Below are 22,957 nucleotides of genomic sequence, written 5' to 3'. Positions count from 1 at the left end.
CTTCTAAGTTGATTAAGTTACATTTAACAATATATAACTAAGGTTAATTGTTTTTAACTAAGGGGGTCTACGTTGAAAGTATTACAGTGCAGCGTCATTTTTAAAAGCAAGAGCTCTGGGGCCACATGGAACTGAGTTCACATTATAGCTTGCCCTGGGAAGTCTTTAACCCCACTCAGCCTCAGTTTCCTCTTTTTTGAAGTGGGAGTGATGTAGGCCTTGAGACTGGATCATATCCAGCATGGTGCTTGGTATGTGTGTGTTCTCAGCAACATCCCTTCACTGCTCCCCCCCCCCCCCATACATTGTGTTATTTTCATGCGAGAACAGCATAGTACCTAGAGTTGGAGAATCTGAGTCAGACTGAATGGGGCTATTTTCATCCTTTTCCTATTAGATTTTGGCATTTGAATTTTTAATTTTATATGCTATTTGTTTTATGTAATATTTATTTTAGATAGTACCTTTTATACTGACCTGACAGTACAACCAATATTTCTGTTTTATAAGGATGATATTTTAACTGTTTAAAAATTTTAAAGCAACAAAAGATTATTTGACTAAAACAATAAAAGAAAATTAATGATGTTGCAGAGTTGTTACATTACACTTTTAAAATAGAAAATATCTCAGCATTTATTACTTTATTTGTTACCTCACATTCCAGACAATGTGCCCTGTGTGTTTGGATCGTCTGAAGAATATGATTTTCCTTTGTGGCCATGGAACGTGCCAGCTCTGTGGAGACCGAATGAGTGAATGTCCTATTTGTCGAAAGGCTATTGAACGAAGGATTCTTTTGTATTAACTTAAAAACTCAGTGTGTTTTGTTAGCTAAAGTATTTGGTCATGAGATCTTGGTGAGCTAGTTGGAGGTTCTAATGAATTAATTTTTAATATCATAGTTTCTTTACTAGAGTGTTATTAGACTGTAAATGTACCAGAACAACAACAACAAAAACTCTACAAAACAGTGTTTGAAGCTGTGTTTTTTGGTTTTTTCCTTTAAATCTGAAACATCAAATCCATGTAATTCATAGGTGATTTACCTTTGACTTCTAAGGGGGAAAATCCTTTAAGGATCTCCTGTTATTTTTGTTTTTATTGCATTTTCTCTTATAGTTTATAAGTTTGTTAGACCTCAAAAGATATACTTCCTTATGATCAGCTGTCTTTCAATTTATCATGATTTTACACAGTGAGCTGATAGAGGTACTCAGAAAAGTCATGCATCAAATGAAAGGGGGAAGTCAAACCATTATGTCATGTATGTTAAACGATAAAATTATAGTACAAGTTCTGCATGGTTAAGGGAATACTGGTTAAGGGATGGTTAATACATGGTTAAGGGAATACTGAATACTCTTTTTAAGATAACATAAAGTTATCAAGTGATTGTTTCTAAATTCTTAGAGTACATGGAAATATAGAATGAGAGAATATTAAGTTTGCATTTAACTTATTGTCTGGATTCAAAGGAAAATTGTTTAACTTGAATCAACTTGCCAGTTTCAAAATGACTGATAGACATGAAAAGGAAAAATAAGCAATCATAGTGGGGAACTGAAGGGGGTGGGGGGAGTCATCCAATAAAAGAGCACCTATTAACTGACTGTTAACGGTTGCCTTTCTTATATTAATTTGTACACTGTTTTGTTCAGCCAGCTTTTAAAAAACTGTCTGTGGGAAGTGTGCCTCAGTTTCCCCAGTAGTTACTTATCCAGGCTTGATCTGACCAGTGAAATGATATTGCCCTGTTTGTGTCTCTGAGGTTCAGTTTAGCTTCTCTAACGTGCTGAGTAGCAGTGATCTGAGAAGGGTAATGAACTCTCCAAAGGCAGCAGTCCTTTCTCCTCCGTGTCTGTTAATTCTGCCAGTGTTACTGATTCTACCTTCATCATAGGCCTCGCTTCCGTTCTCTCTCAGACGGTAGAGCTTACTATAAAGAACAGGGTCTCTTCATACCTAACGATGGGGATGTTATTTCAACTGCCAGCAATATCCAAGACCTAGTAAATAACCAGTTGATAGATACTTACTTTAGAAAGAATGACTAGGACATTTACAGAAATATGTCTGATTACCTGTGGTTTTGTTTTGTTTACTCTAGAACATCTAATTATTTTTTCTCCTTAGAATGAGTAATCTTTCAGCGTCTAAAATGAATATACACATAAATAAGTGTTTTGCGGTTCATTACTGCTAGATTATAAATAAATATATATTTATAATTATATAAATAATCAGCTGTTTACAATAGTATCTACTATATACTGTGTATAAGTTAACTCCTAAGGATAGTTATCTTTTTTGTCAGTTTTTTCCCCTTTGAACCTGGTTCTTATTTCAGTTTTCCTGCTGCAACAGCTAAATTTGAAAGTACGAATTCTCTAGCCCTCACAGCATTGTATTTCTGGGTAATTAATGGCTGCTGCCTCTGCAAGTCCTGGTGAGAACAATGGTGTGCTTTGCTGCCTGGCTTTACAGTCTCGGTAATTCCGTATCTGTGTTTAAGCTGAGTGGCTTATTTAGAACAGTAAAATTTTTATAAATTTTAAATTTGAAAATTTATATCGTCTCTACTCAGTTATCAAATAATGAGCCACTGAGGCTGTTGATTAAGCCATATTTTGAAGTTATGAAAAGATAGAATATCTGTCTGATGATGTTCACATAAAGAGAGAGACAGACTGTTTTCTTTCAGATCTGAAAACAGTGTAAGTCAGGGTTTTCTTTCTCTTCATGCCAGAGGCTGCCCATCTCTTTTCCAGTAGATCAGCTTGTAAGGAGGGAACATCTAGCTGACTCATGCATAGCTTGGCCAAACAGAGAATTGTATGGTCAGGAGCTTCACTTCACTTAAATTCTTATTGTCTGTCTTCTGAGCTGCAGTGCTTAAACTTACATCCCTAAAAGGCAGTTTCATCTTCCAGACTAGTTTATTTCCTCCATACTAAAAATGTAATAACTTATAAACTATTACAAAAGTCATAAAGTCACTATAATTATAGTGCTTCTTTGTTTGTACCACATTGAAATTTGTCTAGTGAAAAGAAAATGTTTCTCTATTCATGTTTTCAAGCACCTAAAAAATTATTTTAAACTTATTTTCAGTTTGTGAGAGAGAATAAGATTAAGAACTTAATTATTTAATGACTTTGCTCTAACTCTGTGAAACTGCTACCTCAGCAGTACTTTCCCAATTAGGATGTTTCCTTGTCATTATCATCTCTTTACCTTGTGCCTCAAAAGAGCTTTTTCTTTTCCTAGATTCGTTTAAAAAAAAAAAAAACTGACATGCATTCATTCAGAAACATATTTATTGGGCTTCAGGGGCAAGGTACACAACAATGAAAAAATTGTCAGCTTCTAAGCACATACAGAGTTTATCATGCAGCCATTGTATATTTGAAGTATTCCCTTCAAAAAGAAGGGATCTAAAGACACTGATAACATTTCTTCCTGATGTTTTGGAAGACTTGTCATTAAGTAGTATTTGGATTCCCTCTCTGTACCCCCTCACTCCTACCACATTTTTTTTTCTTCTATTCTTCTAACATTGTCAGCTCTGTTACCCAAAACATAGATACAACTTACCAGATGGTGCTATTCTAATAGTTTTTCTTCACATAATTTAACATTCTTACTGTTTATACTATATACATATTTAATTTTATTGGGAGCAAGAAAGTTTTTCAAGAGAAGATCATTTTGTATTAGTATAGGAATATTATATTACACAAGTGTTTTAGTTTAGCTGGCCAAATTATGCTCGGTTATTTGTAATTTTAAACATTGCAGATTAACTATCTAGCTCCCGAGGCATAAAATTAATTGATAATGTTGAAAATAACTTTCTTAAATTTATATATTTGATGGCTTTAGCCTGTAAGAGCATTTTAGCATATTGCAATGCATGCTGCTTAAGATTTATCCAATTCAAATTTCAGAGCTTTCTAGGTCATTTTTACATGGTAGAAATAGACTGTCTAGTTATGTGTTGCCCAATTGCTGTTGTTTGTTTCTTATGAGTTTTGGACCCTTTTGGACTAAGAAATGTTTAACCTTACGAACTAGGACAATTGGTGATGGAGTTGGATAGGGAGGATGGCAGGGGTTGCGGTAAGTAAGAAAGAAAAGTCAGTTTCTGAGTTTAGAGAAAAATGGGGATCATGTAGATTTTATCAAAGCAGTAAGTGTAGAGAGTATATTCAATTGAATGAAGGGTCTTTCAGGCAGTTTTTAGTGTAGTTTCATTGATAATTGCTTTGGAAATTGTAGACTTTAGAACAGCTTGCTTAAAAAAAAAGATCCGAAAGGAAAAGCATTTATCCACTTACCCTCTCAGAGTATCTAAAATATTTATAGGAATAATTTGTGTAAAAATTGAATTTCAGCATAGAAGTTTTTGCATTTTTAAAATTGTGGTTAAAAACACAAACCATAAAATTTACTCTCCTAACAAGTTTTAAGCATACAGTTGAGTAATGTTAAGTATATTCACGTTGCTGTGAAACAGATCTCCAGAACTTTCTCATTTTGCAGAATTGAAACTCTGTACCCATTAAGCAACAACCCCCCTCTCCCTCCTCCAGTGGAATAGAATTTTGATTAAGTATAAATCAAGAAACACCTGAATTATCTTAAGAGTTTGTTTGTGTTTGCAAGGTCTAAAGTGATGGTAAATATCAAATCTGAGGGAGACAGAATTTCTCCCCTCCCTCCCAATTATCATCAGTTGTAATTGAGTAGGTTTTAAATATCTTTTAATTAGAAGGGTTTGTTATTTCATTTTGAGCCAGAGGGGAGAAACACATTTTAAACATTAGAATTAGGTTAGCTTTGAATTTGTACTAAATTGGGAAGGTAATAGATATTCGCAAATTTTGCCTGCCTCTTTGTTGAAAATGTCAGTTTTCTTTAAGTCTACTTGTAACTGTTTCAAAATGTATTTTTCTCTCAAAAAGGCAACCTAATTTTATTTGCTTGAATATTATGATAGGAATGCTTACTGATATTACTTGATAATCATGTATAGCCTTGGAACTTTAACATATATATAAAACTATAACAGTATTAATTACAGTTGTACTTCTTCAAAACATTAAATTTGAAGAAAAACTATTTAATGCTGTCTCATGTATACATTGCTTTGCTGCAGTGAGGGGGAAAATTTTTTAGATTGAGCCTCAATTTGCTGATAAATGGTTTGTAGTGGGTGCAACTAGAGTATAAAAATATTAACTAGTTAGTAGAACTGGTGAATTAAAATTGTAAGTTGCTACCTTGGAATTTTCTACCTCTTTTTCTGTCAGAGTATTAGTTTTCCAGCATTTATTCATATTTGTGACTAAGGAGGAGATGGAAACCTGAGGTTAAAATTGAGATTTTTATTTTGTTGAGGAAGCAGTAGGTACAAGAAAGGTGACTTGCCACATCAATTTGGTGCCTAAATCCATAACTACAAGTTACAATTGACACAAAATGTGTAAGAAAGATAATATTGCTGAATATTTTACTTTTCTTGTGCAGTCTGTCTGATTTTGTTTCATAAACATTACTTCTTTCCTCCAAAAAGCAAAATGGTCTTGTAATTTTCTATACAATAAACAAATGTGCCATTGTGTCTGAAATCTGTAATTTCAGGAAGCTATTGAAAGTTCTGACTCAGGGCTTTTTAACAATTTAAGCAATTGTTAGTTATATTTTGGAAAATCCATCTACATAATTCTTCAGTGCCTTGAAGGAATTATTAACTTGGCAACACTACTAAAACTTTATAGAAGGTGGTCTTTAGTGTGCGTTTATCATCATACACACGTTCATAAGTTGTACTTCTTAGCTCGTGTAATAGCGATCCTGCTTGTGTGCTGGGTTTGGGTAATTCTTTAAAGGAAGTTTTCTTAGATTTGCACTTGATCATTTGTTTTTTTTTTAAATGGATTATTTATGGCCATGACACTGTTAACAGGAAAGTACTTCTATGTTAAGTCATTATGCAAAGTCATGTATAAGTAGCACCTGGGAAGAGGAGCTAGAGTTCATACAGTTTGCTATTTTAGTATAAAAGGAGAATCCGTTTGGAAAACAGATTGTCTTCACCTCAAATGAAAAGAAGACCTTTCGTTCAAGAGATTTGGTTTAAAAAAAATTTTTTTTCAAAGAAAATCGTGAATTGCATGACACTCTTAACGCTGGTCTGTCTTAGACTGAGTCCACAAAATTGATTTTCTGTTCAATCTGCTTGTGTCATTCTAAATATATTTAGCGATAGAAGGCGGTTTAATCGACTCAGCAGTGTTTTGTATTTTTTCCAGTGTTTTTTAGTTTTCACTTGATTAAAGTCTTGTTTGTGAATATAGTTTTTCATATGGCAAATGATTCTCGTTTATTAGCTTTTGCTTAAAAATGCTTAGCAAGAGCTAAGCTTTTAAAAATGAATGCAAACATTTACCATTAATAAAGCCTATGATGTATCATTATATAATGCTTTTCTCTGATCTTTTGAAACTATTCTTTATAGATGTATACGTGAATTTTGATTGTTATGGCATTTGAAAACAAATCTCAGTACATCAGATCTTTTATTATTGGGAAGGAGATTATCATGTCTTTGAGAAACAAGGAAATACATCTCCAACTCTATATAAGACATAGGTGCCCACATCTAGAAGGCTCTCATTGCAGTTGTTTACATTTAAGGTACCTCTCTATCTATAGGGCCAAAGAAGGTTTTCCTATTTTAACACCTCACATTCTTTCAGGATTAAGAGATATTGTGAAAGTAGTCTGAATAGGGTGCACTTGATAGAAAATAAATTGACTAGTCATGAAGGCTCAACTTCTATAAAAAGTTTATTATGCTTCACAACTCAGATGTAGATTTCATTTTCAAGAGGTACACATTTTAAAACAATGATTTACTTGGCTTTGTTAGCATTTTGTGACTAAATCAGTAATTGAAGGGTTTGGGGGTTATTTTCTTTTATAGGTTAATAGAAACACTTATTTGTGAAGTTACTGAGAGGTTGTCTGGTTTTAGTTCAAAAGATTAAGTATGTGTAGCCTGGATATTTTAAGATGAAAACCATCTGAAACAGTTTTAAAATTGTTTATTTGAAAAAAAGCATGTGTATTCCAACTTTAAAATTGTGAATTTATTTTTGGATAACCTCTAATTAACTGTATTTGGGGGTTTATTTCTGTTGCTGTATAATTAGATATTTCATGGCAATATTTTTTATTAAATCAAAGCTGTATAGGTTTTTAAAATAAAGCCATTTTAGAAAATCTGCTTTCTATTTTTTTATCATTGATAGTTATTCATCCTTCACAGAAGTTAAAACTGTTAGTCTTATAGTGTAGCATTTCCCAGACTTAATTAATAATGAAAACTTTTAAATGGTGCATTGCAGAGCAGTAATAGGGGTTTATAAGACAGAATGAGTGCACGGATTAAAGTAGAACACCAAAAATGATCTCTCAGATAAATTAATTGCTAAAGAATGATCATTTGGCTCATAGTTTTTCTCTTTATAACAAAACTAATTGATAAATTTATTTTTATTTTAATGACAAAAAGATGATAAACATGATATGAAAAGACAAGGCCTGAAACAGTGACCATCAGTCCCTGAGTTGATGACGCATCACTGCGACCTCTGGGCAGTGCTGCCTTTGCACTGATGCTCTAATCAGATGTCACATGCTTAAAATACCCCTTCATACCAGGTCCTCACATTCTTAGATACGGCAACTTTCTGAAAGGCAGATTTTCAATCAATATATAAATATTATTTCTCATATATTTAAGACTATTGACGTCACTTCCTTTCTCTTCCACAGAACACCAATTTATATCTTGAGTGGAACACTGACATACAGTTTGGGAAAAGCTTTTATAGGTGAAGTTAACCCTGATTTAATACAAAAATAGAGAAACAGTCTAATCAGAACGCCTTTGGCTGCTGACCATGGCCAACCCATACTGAAGAAAGACTGAAGTTCACAAAGATTATATGCCCTTAGTATGTATGCAATAATACAGGAGTATTGTGTTAGTTTCCTATTGCTGCTGTGTCAAATTACTGTGAAGGTGGTGGCGTAACACAGTAAGGACTTTGGAGGTCAGAAGTCTGACGCGAGTCTCCCTGGGCTAAAATCAAATTGCTGTCAGGGCTTTCTGGATGATCTTGGGGAACACCCATTTCCTTGCTCTTTCTGGTTTCTGGAGGTGGCCCATTTTGCTTGGTCCCCTTTCGTCTTCAATGCCAGCAATGGCCAGTTGAGTCTCACATTGCATCGCCCTGACAATGCCTCTTCTGCCTCTTGAAATTTTCCACTTTTTAGGATCCTTGTTATACAGCATTGGGTCCATCTGGATAATCTAGTATGATCTCTTTATTTTAATTTTAGTTGATGAGCAACCTTAACTCCCCTGCAACCTTGATTTCATTTTGCCATGTAACGTAACATCTTCATAGGTTCCAAGGTCATCTTTTGGGGGATGGGGTATTATTCTGCCCACCAAGGTATAGATGGGAATTTGGGCCTGTATTTACTACATGTTGAGAAAAATGTTCTCAACAGTAGATTTAAAGAACTGATAAGATCTCATTGAAAGGTTAACTTAAATCTGCCACGATTAACAGAATTGGTATACAGGCAGTTCCCATATGGGATGAATCTCAAAGGAAATAATTTGCTCAAAATTCTGAATGTTCTCTAGAGGAAAGCGTTAATGATAACCCTAGTTTATGGAAATGCTGATAGGTTACATGCTGTTCCTTATTCATCTTCATATTCTGTATCAATGATCTCATCATTACTGTGGCTCAGTTACTATTGATGTTTGGAAGATTCCTGATTCTATATCCTAAAATTCTTATTTTCAACTTACTTTGGGCATATTTTAATAGATATCCAGGCATCTCAAACCTAATATGTCCCAACCTTAAATTGACTATGTGCAAAACACTTGTGTTAATTAATAGTATTATCTTTATTATCCAGTTTCTTAGACTAAAAACTTCAGTCATATTTGACTACTTTTATCATATCTAATTATTTGTTGGATCCACTGCTTTTGTCAAGGACTCATCAACTCTTCATGGATAATTTCAGAAGCGTTCTACCTGGTGTCACTATGACAGCCCCTTCCCACTTCAATCTTGCCTATGTGTTACCTCAAGTTACTTTCCTTTAAAAAACAAGTTTGGACTTGCTGTTTCCAGTCTGGCATGTAAGGAGCTCTCAAGTTGACACCCATGTCTTCACAACAAGAAAAAAACTGAACAAACAGTAAATTAAGAGCTCTTCTTTGATCCACCAGAGAATTGAGGTCACAGGACAAGCCACTGCTCCGAAAATGGTAGACAGGAGGCCGATGCAGAGAATCACAGCTTCCTGAAGCAGAAAGCCAGGTGCCAAAACCACTGCTGGACCCGGTGTCAGGATGGGAAACCCTAAACTCTAATTGTTGAATTGCTGGAGGCTCAGTATGGACAAACTTTAGAATTAAAATTCCAGGATGGTTCCCATACTTTTGTGAATTTTACCACCAGGAGGCCTATCAGATTTTCACAATGAGGATCAGAGAAAAAGCCTCTTGGGCTTCTGGTAGGGGGAGGGAGGAAGTAACCATACATCCAGAACATTCTGTCAGCCTTAACAAGGCCTGCCCTTAAGTGAAACTATTTGCCAAAGCCTAACTGACAAAATACCCAACTCCAATCCACTCTGGGCTTCTACTTGGGGGAAGGCAGATAACCAACTCCAGCCCACTGTAACCTTCCTGGCTCACCTAAAGGGAAAAAAAAAAAAAAAAATACTGAGAATCACTTGAGATGACAGCTTGGGGCAGAGGCTCACTGAAAGATTGAGACCTAATCATAGGACTGTCAAATGCATTCTACCCCCCACGCATCAAGAGGGCTCCTGTATAATAGCAGGACTACAATGGAAAGAGCAGCATATTTCAGACCTTATTTAATAAGTCTCTAGGGAAACCCAAAGACAATAATGGAGACAAAAGCAAGGACACCAGAAATTTTAGCCTCTGGTACAGCCACAGCAAACAGTAAACACAGCCTAACTCCTAGACAAGGGCTCTAATGGAAAAAGTAAATAGCATCCAAAAAGATAAGTAATGTAAGCAGGGAGATGCAAACTCTAAAAAAGGATCAAAAGTAAATGCTTAAAAAAAAAATAAAAATAAATGCTAGAGATAAAAACACCAACAACGACAAAAAAAAAAAAAACACTGTGACAGAAATGAAGAATGCCTTTAATGGGCTTATCAGTTGCTTGGACATGGCTGAGGAAAGAATAATGAGCTTAAAGAGAGGTCAATAGAAACTTCCAAAACTGAAATGCAGAGAGCAAAAGAGAATGAAAAAATGGAACAGACTATCCAAGAACTGTGGGAAAATTTCAAAAGGTGTAACATGTTTAGTGAGAATTCCAGGAGAAGAGAGAGAGGAACAGAAGAAATATTTGAAGCAATGATGACTGAGAATTCCCCCAAATTAATGATGGTCACAAAACCACAGATGCAGGAAACTCACCAAGCGGGATAAATACCAAAAATAGACATACAGCCATATAATATCCAAACTGCAGGAAATCAAAGATGGAGAGAAAAGTCTTGAGAGCAGCCTGGGGAAGGAAGGGGAAACCTTACCTATAAAGGAGCAAATATATTACATTAGAGTTCTCTTTAGACACCACTCAAGCGGAACAGAATGAAGTGTTGAAAGAAAAAACCCATCAACCCAGAATTCTGTATCCAGTGAGATTATCCTTCCAAGTGAAGGAGAAACAAAGACTTTTTCAGAGAAATAAAAATGGAGGAAATTTGTTGCCAGTAGATTGGCCTTGTGAGAAGTGTTAAAGGAAGATTTTCAGAGAGAAGGAATAAGTGAAACAAATACAAAAGAAGAGAAATCATACACAGTATTCTCACAGACCACCATAGAATTAAGAAATCAATGATAGCTGGAAAATCCCACAGTTCTTGGAGATTAAACAACACACTTCCAAATAACATGGCTTAAAGAAGTCTCAAGAGAAATTAAAAGATATTTTGAACTAAATGAAAATAAAAACACAACTTATCAAAATTTGTGCGATGCAGTGAAAGCAGCTCTCTCAGGGAAATTTTTTATAGCATTGAATGTATACATTAGAAAAGAAGATCTAAAATGATTAAGGTTCCATCTTAGGAAACTAGAAAAAGAAGAAAAAATTAAATCCAAGTTAACCAGGAGAAAATTAACAAAATTAGAGCAGAAATCAGTGATACTGAAAACAGAAAATCAAGGAAACCAAAGCTGCTTCTTTGAAAAGATAAATAAAATTGATAAAACTCTAGCCAGGTTATCTAAGACAAAGAGAAGACACAAATGACTAATATCACAAATGAAAAAGCTGCCATCATTACAGATCCCATGGACATTAAAAGGATAATTAACAACACTATGCCCACAAACTTGATAACTTAGATGAAATGGACTGATTTCTTGAAAAGCAGTCTACCAAAACTTACAGTCTACCAAAACTACAAAACAAGGAGAAATAGATAGTATGAATAGTTTCATATAAATTAAAGAAATCATATCAATACCTAATAGCCTTTCAAAACAGAAAGTAGTAGGCCCAGATGGATTCATTGGTGAATTAAAATGTTCAGAGGAGAAATTATACCAATTCTCTACAATCTGTTTCAGAAGATAGAAGCAGCCAACATTACCCTAATACAAAAACCAGAAAAAGCCATTACAAGAAAGAAAAACCATAAGCTAATATCTCTCATGAACATAGATGTAAAAATCTTCAACAGAACATTAGCAAGTAGGACCCAACAATGTGTAAAAACTATACACCATGACCAAGTAGGATTTATTCCAGTTATGCAAGCCTGATACAACATTTGAAAAGTAATGTAATCCATCACATCAATATTGCTAAAGAAGAAAAAATTATATGACCATATCAATAGATTGATAAAAAGCATTTGACAAAATCCCAATTTATGATTTAAAAAAAACATTCATGATGAGGGAATTCCCTGGCAGTCCATTGGTTAGGACTCAGTGCTTTCATGCTTTAACAGCCGTGGCCCAGGTTTGATTCCTGGTCGGGGAACTAAGATCCCACAAGCTGTGCGGCAGGACCAAAAAAAAAAAAAAAACAACCATCTAATTCAAATTCAGAACCACTGCCTGTTTATTTAGTCTTATCGATTTTATATCTACATCTTGCTTCAACCATTTAATAAGTGTATTTGCTTTATTGCACAATCACAGTGTTATCACCAACAATATGATTTCTAAAAACAGTTTAAAAAATGAAGTTTTTTTTTAACGTTAAAAGTATGTTTTCAACGTTTTTAAACGTTGAAGACCTTGTAGTAGCTTTCTCTGTGTAGTTATGCTACCAACTGGGTACACAAGTTTACTTTCACTTTTGGATATTAGGAATTGCCTTATTCATTAATTTATTTAATTTCATTTTAAATTATGTAAAATATGTACATTTTTCCAAAGTCAGTTCCACAAAGCAAGATATATTAAAAGAAATCTAGCTTCCATCCCTGTCCCATCCTCCATTCCCCTAGAAATAATATTATGGTTTATTTATCCTCCACTGTTTTAATTTTAATGCTAGAAACTACACACACGTATTTATTGGTACCCGCTTTTTTCACAGGCTCCGGACACGCAGGCTCAGCGGCTATGGCTCACGGGCCCAGCCGCTCCGCAGCATGTGGGATCTTCCCAGACCGGAGCACGAACTCGTGTCCCCTGCATCGGCAGGCGGACTCTCAACCACTGCGCCACCAGGGAAGCCCCAGTCTCCCCAGTCTAATCCAGGGTCTGTTATCCTCCAGTCCTCTCTCCCCTGCTCTGGGAAGAAAGGGAAAGAGTAAGGAGACATTGTTCAGCCCCTCGTACCTTCTGCGGGGAAGAGCACACCCGCTTATGTCCTGCACCCCCTTCTCCCCATCTCATTACCTCCTGGGAATGCTGAGGGCTTTTTAGTCCAAAACATAAGGAACCTCAAACTGCAGGTTGGGAAAATAAGAATTGTCTCCTTCCGTTCTCAGCAAAGAGTATTTACTTCTGAGTGGGACCTTAGGCATTTCCTATGGGAAGATAAACAAAGACACACACCAGAGCCCAGGACGGTCCTGCCGGCCCCGCTGGGGACGGGGTTTGGTTTCTCTGTGCCCCCTCCTCTGGAATTCTGCTCGCACAAGGGAAACCAAGCTTCCTGGACAAGAAACGTTTTCTGTGTGCATTGTCAGGCTCTGGCAGACCTGGGCCCAAATGAGGAAATTGATCATTGAGGAGAAACTTCTAGATTTTTTTCTCTTTTTAAAAGATGTTTTTGGGCTTCCCTGGTGGCGCAGTGGTTGAGAGTCCGCCTGCCGATGCAGGGGACACGGGTTCCTGCCCCGGTCCGGGAAGATCCCACATGCCGCAGAGCGGCTGGGCCCGTGAGCCATGGCCGGTGAGCCTGCGCATCCGGAGCCTGTGCTCCGCAACGGGAGAAGCCACAACAGTGAGAGGCCCGCGTACCGCAAAAAAAAAAAAAAGATGTTCTAGGGGACTTCCCTGGTGTCACCGTGGCTAAGAATCTGCCTGCCAGTGCAGGGGACACGGGTTCGAGCTTCTGGTCTGGGAAGATCCCGCATGCCACGGAGCAGCTAAGCCCGTGGGCCACAACTACTGAGCCTGTGCTCTAGAGCCCGCAAGCCACAACTACTGAGCCCACGTGCCACAACTACTGAAGCCCACGTGCCACAACTACTGAAGCCCGTGTCCCTAGAGCCTGTGCTCCGCAACAAGAGAAGCCACCGCAATGAGAAGCCCACGCACCGCGATGAAGAGTAGCCCCTGCTCGCTGCAGCTAGAGAAAACCAGAACACAGCAATGAATACCCAACACAGCCAAAAATAAATATATAAATAAATTAATCAATTAAATTTAAAATAAGATGTTCTATACAGGAGTGTGAAATAACTGTCCAATGAGCACCAAGATGATGAGTAAAATGGCATCCTTATGTTTAATGATAGCAACATAAACACTAAGCCCCTAACATGCACATCACTAACAATGAGTTTCATCTTACCTGTGAGGATGGCGAGACTCAGATAGATTAAACAAATTGTTCACAGTCTTTCATTTAGTCAGTAGCTGTGCTAGGATCCAAAATTGGTTTTCTTTTTCTTATCTTCCTTCCCTCCCTTCCTTCCTTCCTTTTTTTTTTTTTTTTTAAACAACCAAAGGCATCACAACCTGACATCACACACCTCCTGCCTTTGATGAGAGCTCTGAAGTGTGTCAGGAAAAAAGCTGATGTGAGAAATAATTGTAAATGAGAGTTTCAAGTTGAATGGGAAGAACCCCGGCAGGTAATAACATACCTCACCTTTCTGCTCCTTGAATTTTCCCCTGAAGGATGGTAGAAAAATAAGTATCCCTTCGTTGGTGCACCAACTTCACTCTCCCACAAGGGGTCAGTAAAATCCTCTTAGTGAATTGAAGACCCGTTACTGCCATTAACCACTCCATGGCTTAGCACTGGGACAGGAGGATCATTCTGGTATTGAAGGGACCTCTGACCTTCACCCCCTCAGTATCTTGACAGGAGAGCAGACCATTGACTAGGTGTCAATGAGAAGCAAATCTTTGGTTTACCATTTACATGTCTGATGATTGGAAGAATTTTTCACAGGCCAGCTTCTGACTGCGTTCCTATCAAATCTCTTTTCTCCTCCACAACCCATGTATTTCAGGTACCAGGTGCCATAGGACACAAGCATACTGAGATACTCCTTTTGGTCCTGTCTTTTCCCATCACACCACCAAGCGGGTCCTAGAAGCCATGTCCATACCAGGATGGCTCAGCAATAACTTAAATATACAGAGAAGTAACTGCAAGCCACCAGGACGTATCCAACTAAACTAAGCGCATCCTTAATGTAACCTCATCTGCCTCATCTCAAAAATGCGGGGCTACGCCATCGCCACCTGACACAGAGAAGCGAAAGAAAAGTGGGAGTGGAAATACTAAGTGGTGTTAACTGATCGCACTTAAAATATATTACTTTTGCCTATTTTACAAACAACGTGACCGTATGAACACACTCCCAGACCCTTGCCAGGGCTTGGAAGGGCCTGTCTGGTGGGGCCTGCAGCTCAAGTTTCTTCAGGATTAGGAGATTTAAATGCCCCTGTAGACGTCCTTGTGGAGCTGACTCACGCCCAGCCTTACCACAGCTGGAAGAGAGTGTGCCAGCAGAGGGTGAAGAGTGACCACAGCCCGCTGCTGACAAGGACAGCTTCCGCATCAGTGACAGGGCCTCTCCAGGGGTAGGCAGGCAGGTTACAGGATTTTCCGATACCCCGTAATATTGCAGTCTCTGCTTTGAATAAAATATAATTTGGCGGAGACCGTGGGTCACTGTATCAGTAAGAAAGATCAGGAGACACCCACAGCACGACAGAAGTGAGTGTGCAACGGAGACCCAAGATATGCAGCCATCTTGCATCGTCTACTTTCCCCAGGGCTCGTGGTGTAAAAGCTTTGCTCACACTTCTCCCTTGGCCTGAAACCTCGATCCACACACCTCCCACATCCTGACCCTGAGCTCCAGAGCCTCCCAGGAACTCCAAGGCCCTCGGATCTCTCCTCTCTCTGAACTCCTACAAGTTTTAATAAGCAATTCCCACAGCAACTATTTGTTAAGGACCCATTCTGGGCTAGCCTTCGGGTAAACCTTAGTGCATTGCTTACAAAGCATTTTATGTGAGTCCATCTCTGTTGAGCCAGATTATAAACAAATTGGTGACAGGAACCAGGATTTCTCGCTGGCATATCCCAGTTCTGGGCATGTCAGCACTGGATACATGCTCATTTGATTGATGCAGTTCTGTCTTCTCTCGGAGGACCGAACCTCTTGGCAGCGTCCTCCGAGGAGACTAGAGACTCCCTCGCTGGGTGGAGAAGGTGGAGTTATCTCCTGCAGAAATTCTAACGGGATTCCCCCATCCTTGCTAATGGGCCCTTAGATACTCCGCAGCTCAGATCTGAAGCAACTGTTCTCCAGTAAACTGGTGAGAGGTTTGATTTGGGGCAAGATGGCAGTCCGAACCTAGTTACTGACGCCCCCTGACCCCAGTTTCTTTGTGAGGTGGGGAGTTTGGGCAGGGGGCGCTTGAAGCTGGATCAAATTCAGCGTCCCCTCATGCAGCGGTCATGCTGCGTCTGGGCACGCCCGACCCTCCCTCGTCCCGGGTCTGTCCTGGGAGGCTGCATGGAGGTGCCCCCGGCCCTGCTTTCCTCCCATGGAGACGGGGTGGCGTGGGGAGCTTGAACATAATTCATGGCGCTGGGGGCTGTGAGGATTCCACACGACTGTAGGAGCTGAGTGGATGAGTTTGTTCTCTGTACAGCTTCTCTTTTCCGTCTCGCAAATCACGGGCCTGAGGGTTTCCTCCTGCAGACAGACTCCTGCATCCCCACATCCACCCCACCAGAGCCCCAGAGCTGCTGAGCTTTCTCCTTGATCCCAGCGCCAGGGCTTTGGCAGCCTGGCTGGTACAGGAGTCCAGGAAGGGGTCTGGTGTTTTTAGGAAGACGCTCCATCGATTCCTTTTCCACAATGGAAGAGTGGCCCTGCCAGGAGACCAGCAAGTGCCAACTCTCAGGAAGTTACCTTTCCTCCCAGAAGGCGGTGGGCAACTAACAGCAGCGAGCAACCTTCAGAAATTGAACAGCGTCGCCTGCTTTTTAAGAAACTTAATTTTAAAAACTTTTACTTTGCCAATTTAATTTAAGGTCTGATCTTCTGAGGCCCCGCCATTTGCTGAGTCCTTATCTATGTCTTAAGGCGGTGAGGATCCCTTTTACCTGGAGCTAGTCAGGTTTAAACTCTCTGTGTCTCAGCGTCCTCATCTGGGAAATGGTCCCATTCGTGATATCTGCCTGACAGAGGAGTTTTGAGTCAATGTCTTCCCATCTCGGTAAATGGCAACTCTACCTTCCCACTGTCAGACCCTAAAGTGCGGCCTCCATCATCCTTGGTTTCTCTTTTTCTCTTTCCTTAACCCCAACTCATCAGCAAATCCTGTCGGCTCTGCCTTGAAGATTGATCTAGAATCTGACCTCTTCTCCCTGCCTCCACTGCTAACCTGGACCAAGCCACCCTTTCTTGTCTGGATTCTGAGGCTGGCGTCCTTCGTTGTCTGGGTCTGCTCCTGCCCCACTTCAGTCTATTCCTCTCATACAGCCAGAGTGACCTCTTTAACGTGTAAATCAGATCAAGTGTCTCTGTGCTTAGGACCCCCCAAAGGCTTTGCATCTCACTCATGGTAAAAAACAGAATCCTTCCATGGTCCAGCCCCACAGCATCCTCCCTCCCCAGCCTCTCACTACCCCCACCCCCTCGCCTGGCTGCAGCACATGGGCCTCCTTTGTCTTTCTTGAACATGCCATCACCTTTCTACCCCAGGGCCTTTGCATTTGCTGCTCCCTCCACCTGGAATGCCATGCCCACGCACGTCCACGGGGCCCACCCTTTACTTCCTTCAGGCATCTGCTCAAATGTCTCCTTAGTAGAGAGACCTTTCCCGACGAATCCACATACAATAACAGATCCTCATCCTTACCTACCCTGATCCCCTCACCGTACCATATTTTCTTGTTTACTGTTTTTCTCCCCCAGTCGGAACATGCATTCTAGGAGTGTGTGGCCTCTGCCAATCTCGGTCACTATTGTAGTCTCAGAGCAGAGTCTGTCACATTGTGGTGGGCACTCATTAAATATGTGCTGAAAGATTGGATTAAGTGCAATAATATGAAATTGCTTCGTAAGTTAAAGGGGATTTTCAAAAGTGAGTTGCCACCGATGCAACAATAGCTAACTAACAATTATGGATCGTCTACTACTACCAATCACTGTGTCAAGGGTTTACCATTCATTATTATCTCATTTAATCTGCACAGCAGTGTGAGAGATACCTATTATTGTTTATGATTTTTAGTCTAATAAATTGTTTTCTTAGTAACTTAGGTATGGATAAGGAAGAAGGAAGATAGAGTTCCCAGTGGGTTAAAATGCTACAAACCCACACCTGGAGTGACTTGTCGTTTCTTTTTTTTTTAACATGACATTATGATGTCAAACTTGGGTCTGTTTCCCCAAGGCATCTCCTCTGAACTCAGCTGGGCTCTGCATAAGGGCAAGACATTGGGTAAAGTAAACGAACCCCTCAAATATACACTGACCTGTCATTTTACTTGCCCTCCTCCCCTCCTAATTTTCTAATCACTTTATTGCTGGGAAAAAGGCCAAGTAGGTAAAACCCTGCCGGCAGGCTGTGAATTCTTGCTCCAAGGGGCCTTCAAGGTCATCGGCCTGCCCCCTTCTTTTGACACAGGAGGAAATTCAGTCCTCAGGACAGCAGTCTCCCCTTGGGACGGCATTGCTTTTCCTAACCAAACTTGTAGAAAATCAGAAGGTGAACCGTACACTTCATCACTACATCTTGAACATCGCGAGGTACATGATGATTTTAAGGGAGAAGGGACCACACGTGCTCTGTGTTTGCTGACTTCTTCCTGCAAAACTGACCCCAGGTGTTCTACTTGGATCCTTTAAAAAATATTTGGGACCCCATTATTCTCTCGAGTGATACATGGGCATCTGTTCTGATGACAGAAAATAATAGCATATTCGCCTAAATGCAGTGCTGGGGTTTCACCGTACGGTAGAGATATGTCTTCCCCAAACCTGCTGCCAGAATCTATCACCGCAAATCTGAAATCCCAACCTGGAGTGGAAAGTATTCCTGGAAAGACTTGTAAGCGACGGCAAGATAGCTTTGTTCAGAAGAGCGGTTAAAAAACTTTCTTCTTGGGGCTTCCCTGGTGGTGCAGTGGTTGAGAATCTGCCTGCTAACGCAGGGGACACGGGTTCGAGCCCTGGTCTGGGAAGATCCCACATGCTGCGGAGCAACTGGGCCCGTGAGCCACAAGTACTGAGCCTGCGCGTCTGGAGCCTGTGCTCCGCAACAAGAGAGGCCGTCCGGGATAGTGAGAGGGCCGCGCACCGCGATGAAGAGTGGCCCCCACTTGCCACAACTAGAGAAAGCCCTCGCACAGAAACGAAGACCCAACACAGCAAAAATAAATAAATTAATAAACTCCTACCCCCAACATCTTCTTTAAAAAAAACATAAAAAAAAAAAAAACTTTCTTTTTCCTTATTTGTGAATTGTATAAGAAAGCAAGAAAAGCAGAGTGAAGACAAAGTTCTAATATTAATTTCTTGTTTTCTTCATTTTAACTCAAGAAATATTGTTTTATTTCAAAATACGTGCTCGCCATTGCTTTCATTGAATACATGAAAACAATTATAAAATGTAGCCTGTGTCTTTCCAGAATTCTTGCTGATCGTCAGAAACAGGAAGATATCCTAATTTCCCATGAAATGCCAACGTCAGCCTAATGGGGTTGGTACCACACAGTACCACGCCATTGTGCGTTTCCCGGGCCTCTCACTACAATGTTATTTTAAAAAGACATTCTGAATGCCTCTAGTGCCAAGTGGCTGCTGCCTGGATATTCTGTGATGATGATGAACAGCATTCTAAGTGCTTGTACTGAATTTCAGAAACACAACACCACAGCACGTAAAATCACACGCCAGATCTCACACAGCCGCCAAATCACATCCACCTCTATCTCTCTGGATGATCCTTCCCCAAAATATAGGCCTGGCACCTTGCCCTGAACATCAGCCAGCTGGACACTAGCAGACCAGTGGAGAGAGGGAAATCTAGCTACGTTCCCCTACAAACCTCAGCCAAAGCCAACCCTTGATTGTCTGTGGTTGCAGGCAGCAGAGGAAGGGTGCCGTGGGGTGTGAGTAGGTAGAGTTTGCAGATAAAACTCAAACCTTATTTTAGGCAATCAGAGAAAAAAATAATTTCCAAATTCTCTGTGTTTGAATGCACTGATGAAAAGGGTAACAAGTCACAACGATTATACCCGGAGTCTTTTCAATCTAAGCACTTGACTTTCTGGGTGAGGCGCAGATGAGAGGTAAAATAGGCAGAACACGGGACCCGAGTAGAGTTGGAGAAGCAGAGAGGGCTCAGGAGTTCTAGACTGGAAATCGAGAGTTAACTGCAGAGCTGATTTCTTTTGTAATTAGTTAGCTTCTGCTGTGTAAATGGCACAAACTATCGGCAGAGATTAAATTTTAATCTGGAGATTCACATTAATATGTTAAGTGCCTCAGGTCAAACACCTTAATCCTTGAGTAAGAAATTGTATATTTAAAAGTCTGATAGTATATGCACGTATGCACGCAAATGCCCTGAACACGGCCCATCAGGACACACAGCAAACAGCTAAGAGGAATTACAATCGGGAAGACAGGAGAGACCGGTAGAAAAATAGGTATGGGAGCGGGGAGTTTTAAAAAAACTTCTTTGTTTAAATTTTTTAAATGAGAATATATTCATACACATAAAATACCATTATGCTTTGTGACCACCTAGAGGCGTGAGATAGGGAGGGTGGGAGGGAGATGCAGGAGGGAGGAGACATGGGGATGTACGTATGTATGGCTGATTCACTTTGTTATACAGCAGAAACCTAACACACCATTGTAAAGCAATTATCCTCCAATGAAGATGCTAAAAAAGAAAATACCATTATGGAAGTGAGGTATCTTTTTTTTTTTTTTGGCCCCATGGCTTGCAGAAACTTAGCTCCCTGACCAGGGATTTTTTTTTTTTTTTTGTGGCTGCGTTGCTGTACACAGGCTCTCCCCAGTTGTGGTGAGTGGGGGCTACTCTTCGTTGTGGTGTGTGGGCTTCTCATTGCGGTGGCTTCTCCCGTTGTGGAGCACAGGCTCTAGGTGCGCAGGCTTCAGTAGTTGTGGCTCGTGGGCTCAGTAGTTGTGGCGCACAGGCTTAGTTGCTCCGAGGCATGTGGGATCTTCCTGGACCAGGGCTCAAAGCCATGTCCCCTGCATTGGCAGGCGGATTCTTAACCACTGCGCCACCAGGGAAGCCCCCTGACCAGGGATTAAACCCGTTCGCCCTGCAGTAGAAGCGTGGCATCCTAACCACTGGACCGCTAGGGAATTCCCCAAAGGTGAAGTATCTTGAGTTGAAGCTTCTAGAGGGCAGAAATGTGTCCTGCAGCCCCATGTCCCTGGCACATCAATATATTTGTGCTGACCTAGCCTGAAAGCCCTCTTTACAAATTTCCTTTTGAAGTTGTATTTGTCTAACTAGGGTAATTTTATTTGCTGAGAAATAAATCATTTGCAGTATCCTTTGTGATCTGATATTTATGCAATCCTTAAATTATGACTATGCTTTAAAATTACTTCCTGTTTCAGTACTCTTGATTGGAAGCTGCAGCCTTTGCTCTTTTTTATAGGTATTCTGACAGAAAGATGAAAAGTATCTTTGCAAGGTCTTATAACAGCAAAGAGTTAGCAAAGGATAGAAATTGTTTACGATTTCAGGTTCTTCATAATGTATTGCTTTTCCAAAAGTCTTTACTGTTGTTTATTGTTTTGTTGTTGTTTGGTTTTTTGGCCGTGTTGGGTCTTCATTGCTGTGCGTGGGCTTTCTATGGTTGTGGTGAACAGGGGCTACTCTTTGTTGCAGACCACGGGCTCTAGGCACCTGGGCTTCAGTAGTTGTGGCTCGCGGGCTCTGGAGCGCAGGCTCAGTAGTTGTGGTGTGTGGGCTTAGTTGCTCCGCCGCATGTGGGATCTTCCTGGACCAGGGCTCGAACCTGTGTCTCCTGCATTGGCAGGCAGATTCTTAACCACTGTGTCACCAGGGAAGTCCAGTCTTTACTGTTGTAAACCCTGATGGGATCTGGGTAAATCTTTAATTTCCTAAATGTTCCATAATCTAAAGTAAAACCTCTTCATTAGTCAGGACTGGGGACAGAGTCATGGAGAAGTGGGTCCTTCCTTTCTTCCAGGGCCTTCTCAGAAAGATTCCCTGTGATTTCCTCTGGGTTCCTCACTGGAGACTGACTCAGGGGCCCCAAGGTCACAACCAAAATTGTGGTGTTAGGGACTTGGGCAAGCATTTGCAGTTACATCTCGTGGGTACAGAGGAATGACTTCCACTGTGGGGAATATTAGAGAGAACCTGTTGAATTTTTGGAGGGGCCAATTGATACGTCTCATTTCTTGACAACGTGGACTTTGCTTCCTCTCTCTCCTACCCAGCTCAAATCTGGAATTTATGTTCTAAGAGCCGCCAACAATGCTTATAAAGTTAAAAGAAATTGAGTTGATATGTTTTCCCCTCAGCTAAGTGGTCTATATTTTCTTTTATGAATTAGGGTTTGGAATAATAAAACAGCGATAATAATATGCAGAGGAGGTTATGCCAGTCAAATGAAGAGGATACATTTTCTTCTTTTTTTTTTTTTTTTTTGATTGCTCCATTGGAGGAGAGAGAATCTCGGTGGAGAGTCTTTGACAGGTACAGTATAACTTATCAGGCTTTCAAGTAACGAGCTGAGGTTAGCCTTAGTTCAGATACGTCAGAGCTGTCAGAGACCAGCCCTGAAATCTGTAAGACATTACAGACTGAAAACCCAGCGAGGACGGCTGAAGGTCTCAGTGGGAATTCCAACGCACAGAAAGAGTCTGGAGTGTCTCCATGCTTGGGCCTGACCCTTGATAATACTTGGAGTTCGCTTTTTTTGTTGTTGTTGCAGGATTATTGAGTTCCCTGGGTTTTTGTTCTTTTGGCTCCTGAAATTGGCCCATTGCACCTCTGGGACAATTCATCATTGTGTAGGGAGAGGCGAGGGATCACCTCTGCAGGGTCCAGCCCCGGGGCAGCTTGAGTATTAGAGATTAGCAAGCAGAGCTGACACAATCCTCCACGTTAGCAAG

At 40.2% G+C, this 22,957-nt stretch overlaps 1 protein-coding gene across 1 annotated transcript in view; it reads left to right on the top strand.

The window, feature by feature from the left end:
• The window catches only part of MIB1 (MIB E3 ubiquitin protein ligase 1), a 119,022-nt gene extending 111,764 nt beyond the window's left edge, over positions 1-7,258 (top strand). The window contains exon 21 of the mRNA XM_079943104.1: positions 668-7,258. Coding sequence (XP_079799230.1) covers positions 668-808 — 141 coding nt within the window. The 3' untranslated portion in view covers positions 809-7,258. The remainder of the gene's footprint in view (positions 1-667) is intronic.
• Positions 7,259-22,957: the final 15,699 nt, after the last annotated feature.

The sequence above is a fragment of the Stenella coeruleoalba genome (assembly GCF_951394435.1).
Source record: "Stenella coeruleoalba genome assembly, chromosome: 14".
Classification (NCBI taxonomy): Eukaryota; Metazoa; Chordata; class Mammalia; order Artiodactyla; family Delphinidae; genus Stenella; species Stenella coeruleoalba.
The sequence above is the reverse complement of the archived record's forward strand: the minus strand, read 5'-3'. Positions and strand labels throughout refer to the sequence as shown.